Raw genomic sequence first — 20,749 nt, 5'->3', positions numbered from 1 at the left:
AGAGGCTCGGAACCGAAACATCGGTCAGCGTCCCAGGGCCGACGGAGGAGTTCCGTGTGCGAACTCCGACTCGAGAGCCGGGGTTGGAGTAAGGGTCGGGGCCGACCAGAAAACCTCCATCGGCTCCACCAGCACCGGCTCCAACGGTGCCGAGGCTGTTGGAGGAGGAACCAGAACTACAGGGTGGGCCATCGGCTCCGAGCCGAATGGGCTGGAGCCGAAACTAATTTCTGGAATACAGGAGACTGAAACAGTCTTAGGAGCACCCTGTCGATGTCCGAATCCGACATCTTGGAAGATCGGGAGGAGACCGACCGGGTCCGAACCGACTTCTCCATCGGCTCCGAAGGACTGGGGGACCGGCTCCGAATAGACTCTACCAGTATCGGTGCCGAGGGAGATTCCAAAACAATTTCCCTCAGTGCCGAGGAGGGCTTCGGCGCCGAAGGGGAAGAGTCTGAGCCGGCAACCCTCATTGGCTCCAAAATCAGTGGAGCCGATGAAGGTGACCCACCTCTCGAAGCCCCAGCCATCGGCTCCAAAACCAGAGGAGTCGAGACTGGAGGCATCGAGGCAGACCGTTCCGCCCTCGGCTCCAAAGTCCGTGGAGCCGATGGAGAAGCCTGCCTAGATTTCTTACTGGTCAGTTCTGACGGACTGGTCGGAGCAGACGATTTCTTTTTCTTGGCTGGAGAGGAAGAGGAAGATAAGGCCTCCTCGAACGAGGGTTTAATCAGCCCTTTCAAGATCAATTTATTCTTCCTCTCTTGGAGGACCCTAGAGGAAAAAGCGTGACACACGCTGCAAGACTCCTGTAGGTGTTTGGCGCTTAAACAGTACAAGCATAAGGAGTGATCATCGGTGATGGACATTTTATAGTTGCATCTCGTGCACTTCTTAAATCCTGAGGGTCTATGCTCTTTGGACATAATGCCTGTAAACCACTCACTACATCAGTAGAAAAAAACACTATGTATGTCACTGAGTAAAGATTTTAACAACAATAAAACCCCCTTTTTTTTTTTAAAACGAAAGGCCAAAATTAACAAGTACAAGTACAAGTACAACCACAAAAAACACCAAAAAGGAGGGCCAAGAACCCTCTAACTTAAACAGGTACTTGACCTCTCTAAAAATAAGAAGACTCACTAAAGAATGGGGGAAGGCCCCTCTAACTTAAACAGAAACCTTTCCCTGTTCAATCACACAAATTCACCACAAAAATTATCCAAAAACACACTGATACACAACGATAGCTGTTAAAACAGCTTTTCGGTAAAGAATAAAGAATTTCCGGACAGGAAAACTTTAAGAAAAAACAGCACTTAGCTCAGCCAAGTTCGAGACCATGTCCTAGCTTGTAAGTGGCAAACGAGATCTGGGGGATTAGTGGTGGTGCATCCTGGGATAGAGAATAGCTCAGCCAATAAGAGGCTTCGCTCTATAGCATAGAGTGCCGAGTCGGAGCCGAGGATCGGCTCCAGGCCCATCAGTACAGAATGTAGGCGAGATAGGATCACATAACCTCACCCATTATTAGGGTGTTAGGTTGTACCCTAATACTTTCCAGTGTATCAAGAAATGAGGAGTGGGAATCCTGGGGCATGGTGGGGGGTCTGTAGCAAGCTACAATTTGAATTGCGGTCTTGCCCAGAGTTAGTTGCACTTAGATAATCTCGGATGCATTATGCTGTTCAACTAGCCTGTAGGTGTGGAGAGCCTTAATGATATGGACACACCTCCACCTTTAGTGCTTTGTTCCGTGTTAGGTGGCCGAAAGGTGTGGTATGAATTATAGCCTGGTAATGCAGGGGTGCTCTCTGGAGCTTTGAACCAGGTCTCTGTCACTGCACAGATGTCGATGTTCTCCATTTTAAGAAGTGTTTAAGAAGTGCCTCGAGTGATTGCAAATTGAGGTTTAGACTTCCAGCATTGAGTAGCATTACCCTCAGATTTTGCTTGATTGTGATGGTGATGGTGGTGAATTTGTCATTTGAACCTTGCATAAAAAAGGCACTATAGGGGTGGCAAGAGCCTTAGCCAGTATCCGGAATCCCAAGGGCGACAGGTGCAAGCCATCTCTGGCAAAGCATGGTCTGTCGATCATGTCATCCCAGACAGACAAATACTGGATCCCCTTAGAATGACACCATAAGCTTAGCCAATTGTTGAAGGCAATCATTTTGTCCTTGTACGGTGACATAATTCTGGGTGATGTCAGGATGCTACTCAGGGCCAGGGTCATGCCTGCCTGGGCTACAAGATCGGAGAGCTCCTCCATGTCTCTTTTCATGTAGTCCAGGGAGGTACGTCTCAGGTCATTCACACCAACATGGACAATGACAGTGTCATATTTGTACTTGTTGCGGAGTGACTTGAGTGTGTGCGTTATGTGGCAGACCCTGGCTATATATATAATGTGTGTGTGTATATATATATATATATATATATATATATATATATATATATATATATATATATATATATATATATATATATATACATATATATATACACACACACACACATTATAAATATATATATATATATATATATATATATATATATATATATATATATATATATATATATATATATATATATATACACACACACATATACACATACACACACACACACACACACACACACACACACAGGATCTTTTTTTCATTCGGCTGTTCTCATTTGGGGTCGCCATTTCTTCCTGTTCTCTGAATCTTGCTCCGTCATACCAACCACATGCATGTCCTCTCTCACCACATCCATAAACCTCATCTTAAGCCTTCCTCTTTTCCTCTTACCTGGCAGCTTCATCCTTAGCATCCTTTTTCCAATATACCCAGCATCCCTCCTCGGCACATGTCCAAACCAATGCAATCTTGCCTGTCTGGCTTTGTCTCCAAACCGTCCAACCTGGGCTGATCCTCTAATATACTTATTCCTAATCCTATCTACACTCGTCACACCCAGTGCAAATCTTAACATCCTTAACTCTGCCACATCCAGCTCGGACTCCTGCCTTTCTGTCAGTGCCACTGTCTCCAACCCATATAACATAGCTGGTCTCACTACCCTCTTGCAGACCTTCCCTTTCACTCTTACTGGTACTAGTCGGTCATAAATTACTCCTGACACTTCTCCACCCACTCCACCCTGCCTGTACTCTGTTCTTTACCCCTCTTCCACACTCGCCATTACTCTGAACTGTTGATCCAAAGTATTTAAACTCCTCCACCTTCGCCAACTCTACTCCCTGCATCCTCACCATTCCTCTTATCCTCCCTCTCATTCACACACACATTTTGTCTTAGTCCTGCTGACCTTCATTCCTCTCCTCTCTAGAGCACATCTCCACCTCTCCAGGGTCTCCTCAACCTGTTCCTTACTCTCACTACATATCGCAATGTCATCTGAAAACATCATTGTCCACAGGGACCAGTGTCTGATCTAGTCTGTCAACCTGTCCATCACCACTGTAAATAAGAAAGGGCTCAGAGCTGATCCTTGATGTAATCCACCTCCACCTTAAACGCATCTGTCACTCCCACTGCAGATCTCACACACACACACAAGACACTGTTATAAAATGTATAGCAACATATACAAAAGCTGTCATTTGTTACCAAGGGCTCTAGATTTTAAAATCGGTTTAAGGGGGGCTTTCTCATGGAGACCTTTACCTTGGTCCACCCTCAACCTTATGATCCATCTCACTTCCCTATTCTCAGTAAAATTCTTAACACCCCCTCCACGTAAACTAGGTCTAATAACCTCTATAACTAAAAACTTAAAAACATGTTGATAATCATTTTTCATAATATATGTTTTGATAAGGCATTATTCTCAGGAGCATATCCTAATGTTGTACAAATGCTCTCTAATCCTGTCCTTCAACATTCATCGGTTTTGTCCACATAGTATGACCCGCATACTGCGCAATAGGCTAGATAAACCATATGCTGTGTGGAATAGCTGAAATTTTAAATACAAATCCTGTCGCTGGATGTATAAAATGTGACCACGGCTTTCAATGCTCCCACAAAAATTATATCTACCACATGGAGTCGTAGAAAAAAATTCCAGTAGATGTGTGTACTACAGCATCTTTAGGATAGTATAACATCCGTTTTAGGCTGAACTTATTTTTGTACAAAAAACTCGGGGCATCCCCCACTATCCGCCTTAATTTAGGATCTACCATTAATATACCTCAATTCTTCCTGATTCCAGTTATTGTAGTGCCATCTCACTAGTATAAAATAGTGGTAACTTCACATCAGTCTTGTCCTTGGCACTGTGCCCCAAACAAACGAGCAGTTACTACAGAAAATAACTGATGGAGTTCTCTTTTCCAACTAATGCTTATTCGTTTCAGGATATGTTTCTTTTGCCTCACGTGCCCGAACTTGGTGAAGCTGCCAGGTAAGAAGGAAAAAAAGAGTAAGGCCTAAGATAAGGTTTATGGATGTGGTGAGAGAGGACATGCAGGTGGTTGGTGCAACAAGAGCAAGATGCAGAGGACACTCCAAATGAGGTATCTTTTCCACTTGGCTGAATAAGTCTTCCTTGTGGAGGGTCTACGGGCCTCCAGGATAATGTCCTTAACCCTCTGAGATAAATCTGGGTTATTTTGGTTTATACAATATTCCAAGCAGTTAGCTGCAGTGTTTTCAAGTTCGGATGTAGGATCTTGTAGTTGTCCTGTGTTAGTAGTAAGGGACATAGAGGTAGCTGCCATGCGTGTGTCCGAGACATGCTTCTCAGTAGCGGGTACCAATGTTGCCTCGGCCAGTCTGGAGCTATCAGAATTAACCTTGGTTGATCCTCTTTGATCTTCAGTAGAACTTTGTACATCAAGGGAAGAGGTGGAAATGCATATGCTGTCAGGTTTTTCCAGCTGAAGGAAAGTGAGTCCACCCTCCAAGCAAGTGGGTGGTATGTTCTTGTGCAAAATTTTTTCAATTGGTGATTGTGTGGGGAGGCAAACAGGTCTATCTGTGGTAGTCCCCATTTCTGTGTTATGGCTTTGAAAATATCTGGATGCAGCATCCATTCGTGAGCATCCGTGGTAGTTCTGCTTACGGTGTCTGCTAGAGAATTTTCTTTTCCTGGAACAAATCTGGCCTGAAGTTGAATGTTGAGGTTCAGGGCCACATTCCACAGGTCCATTGCCATCCGGCATAGAGGATATGAATGTGTACCTCCTTGTTTGTTGATGTACCACATGACTGTGGTGTTGTCCGTCCTCATCAGCAGATGACCCTGTTGAAGGAATGGTCTGAATGCCTGGATCGCATATTTCACTGCCAGCATCTCCTTTAGATTTATGTGTAGATTCAGCTGGTCTTGGGTCCATAGGCCTTGAATACACTTGTCCACCATGTGAGCCCCCCATCCTAGGTCTGAGGCGTCCGTGGTGATGGTCTGGCTTGGCTGTGGTTTGTGGAAAGGCAAGCCTCTGTTCAACTGGCAGGCCTGAGCCCACCACAAGAATTCTTGCTTCAGGCATGGAATTATTGGAATTTGGTTTTCTAGACTGTGCTGGTGTTGAGACCATACATTCCTTAGGTACCATTGTAACTTTCTCATATGTAGCCTGGCATGCGGAATCAAGATTATGCAGGATGCCATGTAACCCAGGGCTTGCAGGACTTTCCTTGCAGTAAGCCGAGTTTGTTTTGTTAATGACATGAAATAGCCTGGTAGTTGCTTTTGTTTTTCTTCTGTGAGAAAGGCCATCTGAGTTGATGTGTCCAGATCTGCCCCCAAGAATGTTATCCTTTGGGAAGGTACTAGTCTTGACTTCTGCATGTTGACTGTGTATCCCAAGGCTTGCAACAGTTGTATGACATTTTCCAAATCTTTTGTTAATTGTGCCTTGTTGTCTGCTTGTAATAGGCAGTCGTCCAGGTATGGGTAAATTTGAATTCCCTGGAGCCTGCAATGAGCAATTACTGATGCCAGGCATTTCGTGAATACTCTGGGCGCAGTAGATAAGCCAAAGGGCAATGCTGAGAATTGATAATGCTCTGATTCTGCAAGAAATCTGAGGTATCTTCTGCAATCTGGTCGTATAGGGACGTGCAGGTATGCCTCCTTGAGATCTAGAGTCACCAGCCAAGACTCCTTGCCCAGCATGGGAAGAAGCTGCTGGAGGGTCAGCATTTTGAATTTTGGAACAATGAGGTATGTGTTCAGAGTGGACAAGTCGAGAATAGGTCTCCATTGATTTTCTTTTCTTGGTACCAGGAAAAGCCTGGAGTAAAAACCTTGGCCTTGTTCCATAGGTGGCACCTTTTCTATAGCTCTTATCTTTAGTAAGTTGTTGATTTGTTTTAGAGCATCTGTTTTTTGGCTTGGTGGTAGGTTTGGCATTCCCCTCTTTTTTGGTAGAGTGTGGAAGTGAAACCTGTAGCCCTTGTCTATTGTTTGCAAAGTCCATTTGTCTCCTGTAATGTAATGCCAGTTGTCTGAAAATAAGGCTAGCTTTCCGCCCAAGGGAGCTTCCAGTTGTTCCCTGGTAGGCGGTATCAGAGCCAAGTCATTGTGTCTGTCCAGTGGTAGTGGTTGCAGTTGAATCTGTGGCGGTACTTCTCTGATTGGTAGGTTGCCACCGACGTCCCCTGTAGGCACCCCTAGATTGATTTCTGCCTCTTGGGCGTCTATTTCTGCCTCTCTGTGCTCTGGAGTTGTCTGGAAAGGACCAATTCTTCGAAGGCCAATTTCTGCTAAACCTCGGAGGTTGGACCTGTAAGAAATCCTTGACTGCTTGGACAGATTTTGCTTTTTCTTCCACCTTCTTCAGAACCTCCTGTGCAGGGGAGCCAAACAAACTTTGTTTCTCCATGGGAGCATCTAGGAGTTTTGATTTAACATGATCTGGTAAGGACTGTTCTTTTAACCATGCATGTCTTCGAATCACTGTTCCAGTCATAGCTGACCTAAAGGAAGCCTCCAGTGCATCATAGCCACATTTTAAGAAATGGTTACTGACCTGCTGAGAATTATGTACCAAATCCTGAAGAGACTTGCGGTCTATAGGTTCAGGAGAGGACAGTTTTTTATTTAGCTGGTCTAACAAAAATTCCTGATATTGAATCATGTGAAATTGACAGTTTAAGGCCCTAGCCGAAAGAGCAGCAGAAGTATAAACCTTTTTACCCCATCTCTCTAATGCTCTAGATTTCCTTTCAGAGGGAAGAGGGTTTTTGGCAGAAGCAGCTGCCACACCTTTCGGGCCCTGTGAAATGGTTTCTGGATCTGCAACAGGAGCCTTATACAAATGGTAGTGTGTGTCCGGGACCCTGTAATATCTGTCAGGCTTGGCAGGGGCCGGAGGAAGAGAATCAGGAGCAGTACAGGCATCATTAAATGCATCGTCAACTACTGTTAGTACTGGAGGAATGGCTAAAGGCCTATGCTGTGGTAAGTGTAAGAAAGTCCTTAGCCTTTTCCTTGAATCAGAAAAATCCTGGCCCTGCCATTGGAAATGCTCCCTCATAGCATGTAAGGTTTCCCCAAAAGAAAATTCCTCAGGAGGAGAAGCAGAAGGAATGGAGTCTTCTGCATCAGAATCCTCATAAGGAGAATATGGGCCTTCCTGAGGGTCTGTAATGTCTGAGTCCTCCGAGGAATAGTCTGTAGAGACAGGTTCCAGGGGTTCAGTCCTAGGCCTCTTATCTGAAGGGGGCTGAGAGGCCCTGTCTGGGTGAGGTTGTGATCCCCTGATCAAAGAAATGAGATCCTCAGCCAGGCTGAGTATTTGTGAACTAGAGGTAGGCCTATGTGGGGCAGTTTTAGCAGGTAAGGCCTTAGAAGATTTAGCTGCTTTAGCCCTGGCAAAAGCCTTTATGGACATAGAAGCAGGGGGTCTAGCAGCCCCACGTGCAGGGGTAGATATGTCTAAAGGAATAGTATCCGACAAATCCTGGGAGCCTGCTTCTGTAGCAGTAATATCAGTAGCAGATTCGACCATTGTCTGTGAGGCCTCGGCTATAGGAGGCATGCTTTCGGCCGAAGGAAGAACCGAGGACTCGGTTTCAGCCGAAACAGAGACACTCGCGGTTGGCCTAACCGTGGTTTCAGCCGAAACTGCGGACCGCGAGTGTCGGTCCTTTTCCTTGCGTTTTTTAGCTATTTGTGTAGTCGGAGTCTCCGACGGCATTTTGTAAGCAAAAGCGGGACCAAAAAACTCCTCTGCAAACTCAGACCGACGTCTAAGCGTTCGTCAGTTGAAGGAAGCACAGGCTAGACAAGCGGATACGTCGTGGTCTGGGCCTAAGCAAGGAAGGCAGTAAGAGTGGAAATCCTTATGAGGTATTTGTTTCCCACAAGTTAAACAATTATTTACTTTTTCTGACATCGGCTGAGGCAAGAAAGAGTCCCCAACGGGGTACTTAGCTTTTTAGAAGTCTTCGGTAGTAGAAATATCTGGATCTGACCGACCGGCACTTGCGAACAGCTTCTGCTTCGGGCACCACGCGGCAAGAAAGACTGAGGAAAATGGCGTCGGCTGATGCCTTTATACCCTATAAACAGCAGCTATGACGTCGGGTGAGGTGCGACATCAGCCGAGGCCAGACCCAAACTTTGGAATCCGGCCGACCGAAGGGCTGCCTGAGGCAGGACAACCCATATGTTAGGACTGCAGATGCATCCTTGAAGGACATCAAAGATGCATACTTTGAAAGTAAAATAAATTATTTAGAGGGGCTAAAGATTGAAGTATTGCAGAATAAGGCAAATATCACATAAGAACAACTGCAGAATACTGAACAGAAAATAAAGCAATATTTGGATAATATGAAGTTCAGAAAGACTGCTGTTAGGCAATTATTTAACTCCAGAACACAAAACTTTTAGTGCAGCGACTTGGACAACAAAAGTATAAAGGGTTGTCGCCAAACTTAATGAGCATATGACAAGAAAAATAACTACAGATCCTATAGAGGTTTTGTGTCTTTCGGCTTTTCCCAGTTAGGGGTCGCCACAGTGGAACTCCGGTCCGCTAATGATTGGCAGTTGATTTTTATGTGCCGGCTTGCCAGGCCTGACGCACAACCTTCAACGAAGGTACGCCCATTCACGCATGTCTCCACGCAGAAGACGCTCTAATTGAGAATCGAACCGGACAGCATCTTACTGTGAGGCGACAACACTACCGCAGCACCACCACCGCGGGTTATAGATCCTATAGAGGTACTAGACATATTTCATACATTTTAACATTTGTATAAAAGCAGAGGAGGTTCCTCACAAGGCGAAGTGCAAGTCCTCACGGGCTGTATCTTGTTCCACTGGAACTCCTAGAGGCGCTGAGGTAGGCTGCCCCGAGGGCCGGATGAGGGGAGCCAGGACCAGATGAGAAGGAGTGCGAGAGGGAGCCGAAGCCAGGACCGGAGGCCTGGAAGCACTCGACAGTGCCCTCTCCACCGCAGAGAAAGCCGAGGGGGAGCCGCGCTCTGACGGATCAGAGCCCCACTCCCGGGGATCGGACCCGGCGCCGAGAACGTCGGATCCGAAGGACCAGTGTGCTCCGACCGGGACGCAGCCGAAAGCACACCGAATCCCTCGGATCCGAAGCTCGGCCCACGGCTCCGAGAGGTCGGATCCGACAAACTCGAGGGAGGCGTCGGAGCAGATGTGCCCAGCACAGTCGGCTCAGACCCACCCCCTGATCCAACGTTGCTCGGCTCCGAGCGCTCCGAACCCAGAATGCGGGTCTGAGAAGGAGCAATAGGGGTCGAGCTCCCCCCGGAGGGGGGGGGGGTGGGGGGAGGCAAGAGCACTCCCATCTGCATCTGGGCCTGGATGAATCTCCTCATCATCCGGTCCATGTCCGCATCTGACATGCTAAAGGTGGACCTCGAGGAGGCCACCGAGGCCAACCTGGAGTGCCGCCTCGATGACCTCGACGGGGACTGGGTCACCTCCTCCTCGGGTCTCGGGGAGAAACAAGGGGATCGAATCTGAGGAGGAGGAGACCGAGAAGACCTGGACGGAGAAGCCCACTTGGCGGGCGGGGCCGATGAGTCCTCAGCCCGCCGCTTAAGGTGCTTCTCCCTCCGCTTCTCTTTCCTGGACTCCCTATCCTCCGGAGCCGAAGCGGGAGGTTGAGTCCCGGTCGGAGGAAGGGAGGCAGGAGTGACCGTTACCGGGGGGTGTAGCGATCACCGAAGTACCGGAGGCCGAAGCAGAGTCTGGGGGTATAAGGCCCGCCAGAACCAGCTTCGACCTCCGATCCTTAAGTGCCCTGGGGTTGAACGCCGCGCAAATCGAAGAGAGGTGTTCAACTCCAAGGCACCTAACGCACCGAGTGTGGCCATCAGCCGGTGAAAGCTTGTGACCACATTCGGTGCATTTAGAAAAAATGGCTTTAGAGGCCTCCAACATAACTACAGTAAAGCACACTCACTAGGCCCCTACACTCAAGACACACACGCTACGACCAGCGGGGGCAGGGAGGAAAAAAAAAATCTAAATTAAAATTTAAGCTAAGTAATCTAAAAGTAAGAAGTTTTAGCGTTAAGGGGAAACCTAAAACGCACACACAACCACTCAATAAGAACAGAAAGAAAAAAACTGTTTTCTCACAAAATCGCCAAGAGCTCTGGAATCTAGCTGTTGCTTGAAGAGCGGCAAACTAGATCTGAGGTCAGGGAGGAGCTAGGAGCTCAGATCTATGCTGTGGTAGAAGTTGCCGGCTCGGATCCGAGATCGAATCCGTATCCCAAAGGTTGCTGACAAATGAAGTTCCTACTTCAGATCATGTGATTCTATCCAAAAAAACAATAGTGTAACCTCTACATTCCCAAACTGAAATGCTCAGAAAAGTAATGAATTAATTTTGAAAACAGAAGTGATGCATAGCCATGACTGTTCACTTGGATGACACTGTCATCTCCTGGTTGTTCAGCATTTATGAATAAATATAAGGCTTCCTGCAGCCACTACCAAGTCAAGTGGCATCTCTAGTAATATCACCAAACCCTCTCTCATTTGCTGTGTCTTAAACCACATGGATGGCTGTTGTACTACCATCAAGAAATATGTAGGTGGGAACACAAGCAGGAAAACAAACCCATTGTAACTTTAGCAACCAGATGACAGAGTCCCCTTACCAATCAAACATCTCAGGAAAATGACACATTCAGCGATGGGAAGCAAAAAAAAAAGAGGAAAATATGGACAAACGTCTAGCTGTAAAGGTAAAAATCACGCACAGGTTCACCTGAACTGCACACGACTCAGAGTAAAACAAACTTTATATTAATACAATACCTGGAACTTCTGAGTAGCAACAGCTACTTCTTCTTGAGCCACTCTATCTGGATGTACCTTCAGTGACACTTTGTAATAACCTTTACGAAGTTCCTCCTCAGAAGCCACCTTAGTCACACCAAGGACTTTGTACAGATCGGATGTGCCAAAATAATTTTCGCAAGCTTCCAAGACACCCATCCTTAAAACGTACACTAATTACGAGAACAAAAAACATTTCAAAAGGTATATTCTCAAAGTTAAAAAAAAAAAAATTCACTGAACAGCTATGCATACAACTACAGATATCTTACATTTTCTTCCAATGTTTACATTTTCATTGTTATCTTAATAATTCGATAAAGTCTCCTTTGCGAGAGAAAATTTCATAATGTAGCTTCAATACATTTTAAGATAATATTCCAAACAAAATGCCTCACAAAAATTAAACGTTTCACAACTTTTACAGATAAACAATCGCTATAACAAAAAGTAGTGAAGATAGTAGCGTTAACAGACATTAATACTAACCCATGTTCAAAAATACAGTACACACTTTCATAAATACATTTTACACACTATACATACAGTATCCCATCCAGTCATTACTGCAATTAATAAATATATGCCACAGTAATGACAGTTGGCACACAGTAAAAAGAACTGATCCTGAATTGTGCAATGGAGTGTTTAGCATGCGATGAAAAAAATGTAATGCAATTGAAGGTGTTTGTTGTTACAGCAGCCTTGGGGTTCATTTGCCAGTACTAAACCTGAACAGTAATGTGAATTAAATGTAAAAAAATATGGAAGCTTACTTCTCTTTAACATCATCATGGTGACAGAAATGACAGTCATCAGCTTACTATTGTTCTGTAACAGAATCCCTCAAAGTGTCAGATCAGAGGCTCATCATTTACCAACACTGCTGCCTCAAAGGAAAGATAATCATATATACTGCAAGAAGCACAACTGCAAGTAGTCAAAACTTTTTCAGATGATAGAAGAATGTCATTTGGTCTTAATAAATGTGCAAAATCAACCTTTTAAAGCAGGAAAACTGCAGCACCAAGAAAACCAAGTTTGGGACAAGAATGTGATACAAAATAACTTCAGCAAGAGGGAGTGTGTAAATATTTGAGAACTGACGAAGTATCAATAATAAAACATGAACAAATGCAAATCAAACTTAGGAATATTTTACAGGACTTAAATTAATCCTGAAAACAGCATTGACATCTAGGAACAAAATTCAGGCTATAAACCAATTTGCTCTTCCTGTCCTAACTTACAATTTTGGAGTGAGTCACCTGCCCCAAAACATGTTGGACAGATTAGACAGGAAAACAAGAAGGATGCTTCATGCTCACCAATTGATTTATAAAAAACATTGCTTACCAGGATTATATATTCCCCTGTTCTGAAGGGAATATGGACCTCCTTGAAATTGATTACATGTATAAATTTGCAATTGTGGAACTGCACACACATCTGCTGACCTCACAAGACCCAAATGTAGTGAAAGATTTGAAACAAGAGAAGAATAAATCTAAGGCAACTTCCCTGCTTAGTCTAGCAGAAGCATATCGGCGTCAAGTAAGAATGGAAATCAAACTAGAAGTAGATAAAAAATCAGGCAGAAAATGAATGTGCCAAGAAGCAAAAGAAAGAATACAAGCTGAAGGATCAGATGAGAAGGCAAGTGTCACTCGTCCAGTCCGGATAAAATAGACTAGCCTTCATGGGTTCTGTTCAAGCAGCTTTATTATGTACAAACACATCAGGATTGAGGTTCGATAACTTTAACTTAGGCAAACTTATAATCAAAATAGCTATTACACTCATCCATGCTCATTCTCTGACTGCACTCTCAAAATGGCACTGAAGCTAGCATGTGCTTGCTATTTATATGAGTGTCCTGACCTTTAAACGCTTCTAAAAGATACCACACACACAAGCACACGCGCAAGCACACACACGCGCGCAAGCACACACACACGCGCGCAAGCACACACACACGCGCGCGCAAGCACACGCACACACACGCGCGCAAGCACACCCACCTACATCCTCCCTCTGAGAAATGAGTCATGCAATATTGACAGCATTGACTGACATGCAATTAACACAAGTAATTCTTTGTCATGCAAATATAGAGAACTAAATACATAGAGACAATTATGTCTAGGATGCTCTGCGTTTCACACTTGGTCTGCAGATACGACCAAATCGGGCGACACAGAAATTGGAATTGGATCTAGCAACTGGGACAGTCTCTGCTGAATGTTCAACTTTGGGGAACGGAAATAGAAGGTAAGACACGTTCTGTTCTTTGGCTGAATAAAGTTGCAATTTGGTTCATCAGTGGTTGGCTAAGTTTCCTGGGTTCCTTGGATTACTTAGTGGATTATTTGGTACCTTTGGTGTTTGTTTTCAGAGTTTTACATGTTCTGCAACAGGAACATTGTCTGGATTGCTCTTGAGATCTAGAGTCTGTATTATAGGAACAATGCTGCAATATTGCTTCTGGTACAGAAAGATGTTTGCGATTTCTCCTGTATTCCACACCCTCAGAGTCTACAAAGTAGGATCTCGGCTCAGTACATATACCTGTTACTTGACCAATCCGGTCGAAACCCTTCGCCATTTGTATCCTGACAAAGAAATCTGCTCGATTGGTCATAACTGGACTTCTGGAAAGAACTCTTTCTGAAAAGTTGAGCTCAAATTGTCCTGTTGTTCTTAGCTTTAGGCCTCAACAAACTGGAACCAATAGGCAATGTTGTTCTGGTTTGGGTTAGATAGAAGTCTCTGAGCAGGTAAGCCAAGTATATCGCCACAGGGTATGTTTACGAGATTAAGTAAATTCGCAAAGATATTGGTATTATCACGCTTTGATTTCTCCAGCAATTGTTTTGCACTCTGTACTGCATGTTCAGCTAGTCCATTTTACTGTACACATTACTAATACTACAGAGTACCCACAAAGTCCCATTCTTTTGCAAATTTCTGAAACTGACTGGTAAATTGGGTACCATTGTCAAAAAATAACTGTGTGGACTACCATGGACTGAGAGATGACATTTCAACTTGGTAATAACCAGTGGATGTTAGATTAGGTAGCAAATCAATCTCAAGTACCAACACCAAGTAATTAATTCTGACTGTTCCACTCAAATATATCAGTGGCTACTGTTGACCAAGGTAGTTCAGGAACCTGACGTAGCTGAAATGGTTCTTTTTTGCAAATGCAGTTTACTACTATTGCATACTGAACAAGAAGAAAGTACTCCATCAATGTCTTTTGCTAGAGAAGGCCAAAATACTAGTCCTTTTGCCCTTCTTTTGGTAGATTCAAAACCTGGGTGACCACGATGCAAAAATCTGCATATAGTCATGTTGTAAGGAAGCAGGAACAGCAATTTTAGGACCTTTGAAAATAATGCCATCTTCCATCAACATCTCATCTCTGTAAGGAAAATATGTTTGCAGTTCAGGTGGTACACCAGATTGCTTTGACAGCCTCCAACATTAACATAGTGGCTGAGCTTTTGCAAAATTGAATCAGTCTTTGTATGATCTCTCAGCTCAAGTCTCGTGGTAGAAAAATTACACACTTCCATGACATGGTCTAGCCTTCTTTTCTTAGGCCAAATAGAGAACCTCTTCCATTTGTCTAGGTATAAGCCTTCTGATGGATGGTTTGTGTGAGGCCAGGACAATGTCATGTACAGGTAAGGGGAGGTTATCCTGCCTGGCGATTAACGGAAGTGGAGAAACCAAGCCATCAGCTTGAGACTGGATAGGTTTGTGTGGCTCAACCCTTGGGGGTGAGAAATCAGGTCTGGAAAAGGGTCCAGAATCCACGGTTGACATAACAGAGGAGGCTGAAGGAAGGAGAACCAAGCTTGCAGAGACCAAAAGGGGCTATGAGGATCACTTGCATTTCAACCAAATAGCTTTCTTTATGAATTGGGGAATCAGAGGGATAACGAGATAGGCATATAGCAATCCAGTGGGCCAATCGTGAATCAGAGCATCCCTCTGGGACTCCTCTTTTGTGGGGGAAACAGGGCAAAATGCCTGCTGCATTTGTTGTTTGATGGGGAGGTGAATAGGTCACAGCAAGGCTGGCCCCAACGGTTGAAAATCGCAGCTATGTCGGGATTGAGGGACCACTTTTGAGGCAGAATAATACATCTGCTCAACTTGTCTGCAATTACGTTGGAATTCCCAGGGATATGCATTGCTATCGCCCACTGCCAAATTCTCATGGCCTCTCGACAAAGAGGATAGGACTTGGTTCCTCTTTGCTTGTTGACATACCAGATTACTGACATGTTGTCTGACTGAATTGTCCCAGAAGGAAGAACGGACTGGAATCCTTGCAACGCTAACAGCACAGCTCTCAGTTCTAGAATGTTGATATGCAGGTTGGCCTCCAAAGTGGACCATGTGCCTTGGACTGTCTTTCCCTGGAAATGCCCCCCCCCCCCTTATCAGGGAAGCATCCGTGGTCACAATGGCCTTGGGTTGGGGGGGTGGAATGGGCGGCTCCAAAGTTGTGTGTGTGGCTTCATCCACCAAAGGTGGTCCTGCTTGCAACGATTAGTTATCTGAACTTGAAAACAGAGGGTGGCAATTCGGAAACCTTTGAGACATCAGTAGCCACTGAAGTATTCACATATGCAGCTTCACATGGGGCACTATTAGAATGGAAGCTACCAAGGATCGTAAAACATGAAGAACCTCCCTTGCTGAGGCTTTGTTTTGACAGAGTATCACACGGAGATGGAGCCTCAATCTCCGAAGTCTGTGAGCTGGGAGAAACACCAGACAAGAACAAGTGTCGAAGACTACGCCAATGAACCCTATGTTCGAAGTCGAAGCAAGGTTAGATTTCTCCCAGTTTATCATTATTCTCAAAAATCTCACCAGGGAAAAAGTGTACTGCAGGGCTGTTACCAGAAGATGCTTGGTGGGGGCGGTAAGGAGACAATCGTCCAAATACAGAAACACCTGGAATTCTTGCAGCCTCAATGAGCTGTGACCACCGCCACGCACTTTGTGAACACTCTTGGGGCCTGTAGAGAGTCCGAACAGCTGGGCATGAAACTGGTAGTTATTGGCTCCCAGCTGGAAGCAAAGTAGACTGCTGGAGCGTTTATCCATTTTGATGGGTTAATACACGTCCTGGAGATCTATCGAGCACATCCAATCACCTTCCCTTAGAAAAGGGAGAATGGACTGAACCATGACAGTCTGGAATTTCGTTTTGGCAATGGACTTGTTCAAATTGCCGAGATCGAGAATTGGTCTACAGTCCAGTGTCTTTTTTGGCACCAAAAAAAATCTCAAGTAGAATCCAGATCCACATTGGTCTGGTGGGACTATTTGGATGCTTTCTTTTGACACAGCTTGTTTGTTTCTGCAGCTGCTTCTTCCCTTTGACTGGGTGGAATGTCAGGAAGTTTTGTTGGAAGTTTTGGGTAAGTGTTGAGGGGAATGGTGTAGCCTCTGGTTATGATCTCCTGCACCTAACGGTCGGAAGTTATAGAATGCCAGTCAGTGTGGTGCAGAGAGAAACATCCCCAGACTGCTTCCGGAGGAATGCAATCGGGCCACTTCAGGAGCGCCAATAAGACTGCCCAGAGAAAGAATCTCTGGGTCCCTGATTACGTGGACCCCCTCTGCCTTGGTAGGGGTGTCTTCCAGAATTGTTACCCCCCCCGCCCCTGGGGGTATCATTGCCATGTGTGGCACAGAAAGGACCCCAAGATTTTTTGGGCCACATTTTTCCGCTCCTTTGGTTCCTGGAAAAGGAACGTTGAAGATTGGAATAACGTAGACCTACGGAAGATAGGGTCTTACCGCCCTGCTCACATCTGGCCAGGGTGTCTTTCACCTTGGGGCCAAAAAGGGAAGATGCTTCAACTGGAATGTTTAGGAAGGAAGACTTGAAAGGGTCCGTGAAGTCACAGAGGCGCATCCAGGCATGGCGTCTCATGACTACGCCTGAACACACCACTCTAGCCGCTCCTTCGGTTGCATGTGAGAGCAACCACATGGACGAATTGGAGATTGCAACCAGGGTTGCAAGTTGCGAGGCAACCTTGTCTCTTACCACGTTAGACACCTGTCCTGTGAGTGTTCCAGAGAGTTCGGAAGCGAAGTCTCTTTAGAGCCTCCTAAAATGTGCCAAGTAATTCAGACACCATATGGCAAAGGCTGCTGAAGCAAAAACTCGCTTCCCTAATTTGTCCACAGCCCGGACTCTCTATTGGGCTTGGCGAGATCCTTTTTCGTGGCCGCACCACCACCATGGCATCAACTGGTAAACCTCTTGACCAATGTGGGCTCTCTTCAGGAGGGATAGTATCTTGTCAGGTCTCAGAGGGATCGACTCAACAGAATCGGGGTTCTTCCAAGCGCACTGCACCACGAATTGTACCAGCTTGTCTGCAGGTGGGGTCACCAAAGAAGTAGATGGCCGGGCACGGAAAGCCTGCCGAAACACGGACTCCTCTGACAAAGGGTTGGTGGGCTTCCAATCACCCCTCTGTTTCAACATTTCAAGGATGTCCCCAAAGGAGACATCATCAGGGGGTGACCGTGGGGAACCTTCACCATCATCAAAATTTGTATCCTCTGTCAGACTCTTCAGGAGAGCCCATAGCTTGGAAAGTAGATCCACCCAAAGAGGGATGGGACCACAGAACTGAGAAGGACAACCTCGGAACTGGGATCACACCCCGCTCTGTCGAACCAGCTACCGAGGGTGGAGCCTCAAGCAGGATTGGTGCAGACAGAACTCAGACACCGTGGATGGAACTGTAGACACACTCAGAAACATACCCCTAGCCGAAGAACCTGCACCCCAATCACAGAGCTGAGGAAGACTCGTTTCAGAAAAGGCCAAAGGGACAGTCCCGGAGCCCCAGTGAGGTCCACTACAGGCACCAAGATGGGGGGGTTCTGAAAGGGACATCAGAGCTGAAGACTTTGGAACAGGTATGGTCAAAAGAGAAGAGTAGGATGGAGTCCGTGGAGAAACCAACCTAAGTCCTCTAGGTGGATGGGTCCTAGACGGAATGGGTATCCCCCTGGCTGTCAACAACTGATCCACAAGACGCACCATGTCAAACTCTGAAAGGCTCCTGGTGGATTCTAGTGGATACTCCTGACAGGGAGTCAGATCGTTCTAGGAATGGACTGTAAACTTGCCCTAGAAAAGGATCTGTTGATTGAGAGTATCGGGTCCACGGTGTGGATTCTACTGGCACCAATGTCTCAAGTTTGGAGATAAGAAGTGGCATCAAAATCTTCGTTACTGGGTCCGTGAAAGGACTTGGTTCCGAAGGGGCACTCGAAGCCGACAGAAGGTTCTGTATCAAGTGTAATAGCAGAGATGGGCCTCGAAGGCATGCACTGTGCCGAAGTCGTAATAATCTTTGAGAAGTCAGTCGGTGCCGGAGGCAGTATCGGAGCTGAAGCTGGCGCAGATATAGGAACAGTCATAGTCGAAGAGGACGGTGCCGATAAGGTGGACTTATGTTCCGAAGACAATTTATTTACCGTAGACTTTACAGGTTTGCCCTGGTCACCAGATGGATGGTGAAGAGGGAACAGAGTGGGACATTTTCTTATCCTTGGTTGGAGAGGGTGAGACCTGCATTGCAGAAAGAGCCTCTGAAAAGGGTAACTTAAGGAGGCCCTTCAGAATCAGTTTGTTTTTGTGCTCATTTAAGGTGCACTGACAAAAACTTTCACAAATCACACAAGGGGGTTGCACCGAGAGGTGGGCCACCCCCAAACAATAAACAGTCATCATGGGAATACTGTTAGGCAGCTTACCCTTACAAGAAGTCCAATGTTTAAACCCCAACGTGTCCTTTTTATCTGGCATCAATAACATTAAACACAAGTCAGATAGAAACTACAGCAAGAGATTTGGTTCTACTATATCCAAGTATAACATGTCTATTGTACTACATCTAAAACGCACAACAACTTAGATGAAAAAAAGGGGAAATACCAACAATGATATTTAAGAAATACCACAAGGGTAGGGAGAAAGGCTATACCACCAATGGTACTTAAAAAAAAAAAAACTACCAAAAGGGTAGAAAAGTACAGTTTTGTACCTACCATAAATGTAGATGTTCGAAGATCCACATTGCTGCAGTCCTTACATATGGGTAGTCCGCTGTCCTCGGTCGGCCCGAATACCAAAGTATTAGGCTGACATCGGGTCATGGGCGCTCAGATCTGACATCAGAGCGTCAGGGTATCAAAGCGCATGACCGACGTCATATCCTCAGTCTTTTCTTGCCCCAGATGTCAGAAGGCCCTAAAAAGAAAGGCCACAGCCAAAAATAGAATACTTTCCAAAAGACACACACAAATAACAGCTACCACCCAAACCATACAACCATTCCAAAATACAGAGGGGAAGGAGGGAGGGAATTGACTGCAGCAATGTGGATCTTCGAACATCTACATTTATGGTAGGTACAAAACTGTACTATGTTCTTCATCTCCCATTGCTGCAGTCCTTACATATGGGTAGAATCCCAAAGCTTAGGTAAAGGGAGGCTGGCAAAATCATAAAGCATTGGGAGCTGCCAGAATGCCCTGTAAGATTGCAGTGGTAAATCCAGCCCTAGATTTGGAATAAAGAGGAAGGTGGCAATGTTTAGAAAAAGTATGCACTGAACTCCAAGTAGCTGCTTCCAAAATATCTTTAGTAGCTACTCCCCTTAAAAAAGCTGTAGAAGTGGCAGTAGCCCTAGTGGAGTGGGGTCTGATTCCAGCCGGAATCTCCTTACCATGATGAGGGTAACAAAAAGCAATACAAAAGCCAATCCACTTAGAAATAGTTTGTTTTGAAACAGGTTTCCCCTGAGAACCCAAAGTAAAAGAAACAAACAACTGCTGAGACTGTCTGAACCCTTTAGTCCTGCTCAAATAACGCAACTGCCTGTGAATATCCAAAGTGTGCAAAATTTTCTCCCCTTTATTTTGGGGATCTGCATAAAAAGTAGGCAAATGAATTGATTGGTTCAAGGCCACATTTGAAACCACTTTAGGCATAAAAGTAGGATTAGTACGCAGAGATACCCTATCCTTATGAAAAATTAGGAAGGGTTCAACTGCCATAAGAGCCTGTAATTCAGAAACCCTTCTAGCAGACGTAATGGCCAACATAAAAGCAGTCTTCCAAGACAAAAACTTTAACTCAGCAGTAGCTGCAGGTTCAAAAGGAGGTAAAGTAAGTTTCTCCAACACAAAATTGAGATCCCAGGCAGGAGTAGGAGCTCTACGTGGGGGTCTTATGTTCTTTGCCCCTCTAAGAAATTGCTTAAACAAAGGATGAGAGAATAGTGGAGGGTCACAGTCATAGTGAGCAGAAATGGCTGCAGCATGAACTTTTATAGAGGAGAAAGACAAATCCTTGTCTAATAATTCTGTAAGATATTGAAGAGAA

The 20,749-nt window shown here is 45.4% G+C and overlaps 1 protein-coding gene across 1 annotated transcript in view; it reads right to left on the bottom strand.

The window, feature by feature from the left end:
• The window catches only part of DNAJC9 (DnaJ heat shock protein family (Hsp40) member C9), a 670,462-nt gene that overhangs the window by 573,068 nt on the left and 76,645 nt on the right, over positions 1 to 20,749 (bottom strand). The window contains exon 2 of the mRNA XM_044056088.1: positions 11,284 to 11,477. Within this exon, the coding sequence (XP_043912023.1) occupies positions 11,284 to 11,463 (180 nt within the window). The 5' untranslated portion in view covers positions 11,464 to 11,477. The remainder of the gene's footprint in view (positions 1 to 11,283; positions 11,478 to 20,749) is intronic.

The sequence above is a fragment of the Protopterus annectens genome, chromosome 14.part0, assembly GCF_019279795.1.
Source record: "Protopterus annectens isolate FY-2018-M chromosome 14.part0, PAN1.0, whole genome shotgun sequence".
In the NCBI taxonomy this organism is placed as follows: Eukaryota; Metazoa; Chordata; order Ceratodontiformes; family Protopteridae; genus Protopterus; species Protopterus annectens.
Note: the sequence above shows the minus strand (reverse complement) of the source record. Positions and strands in the feature narration are given on the sequence as shown.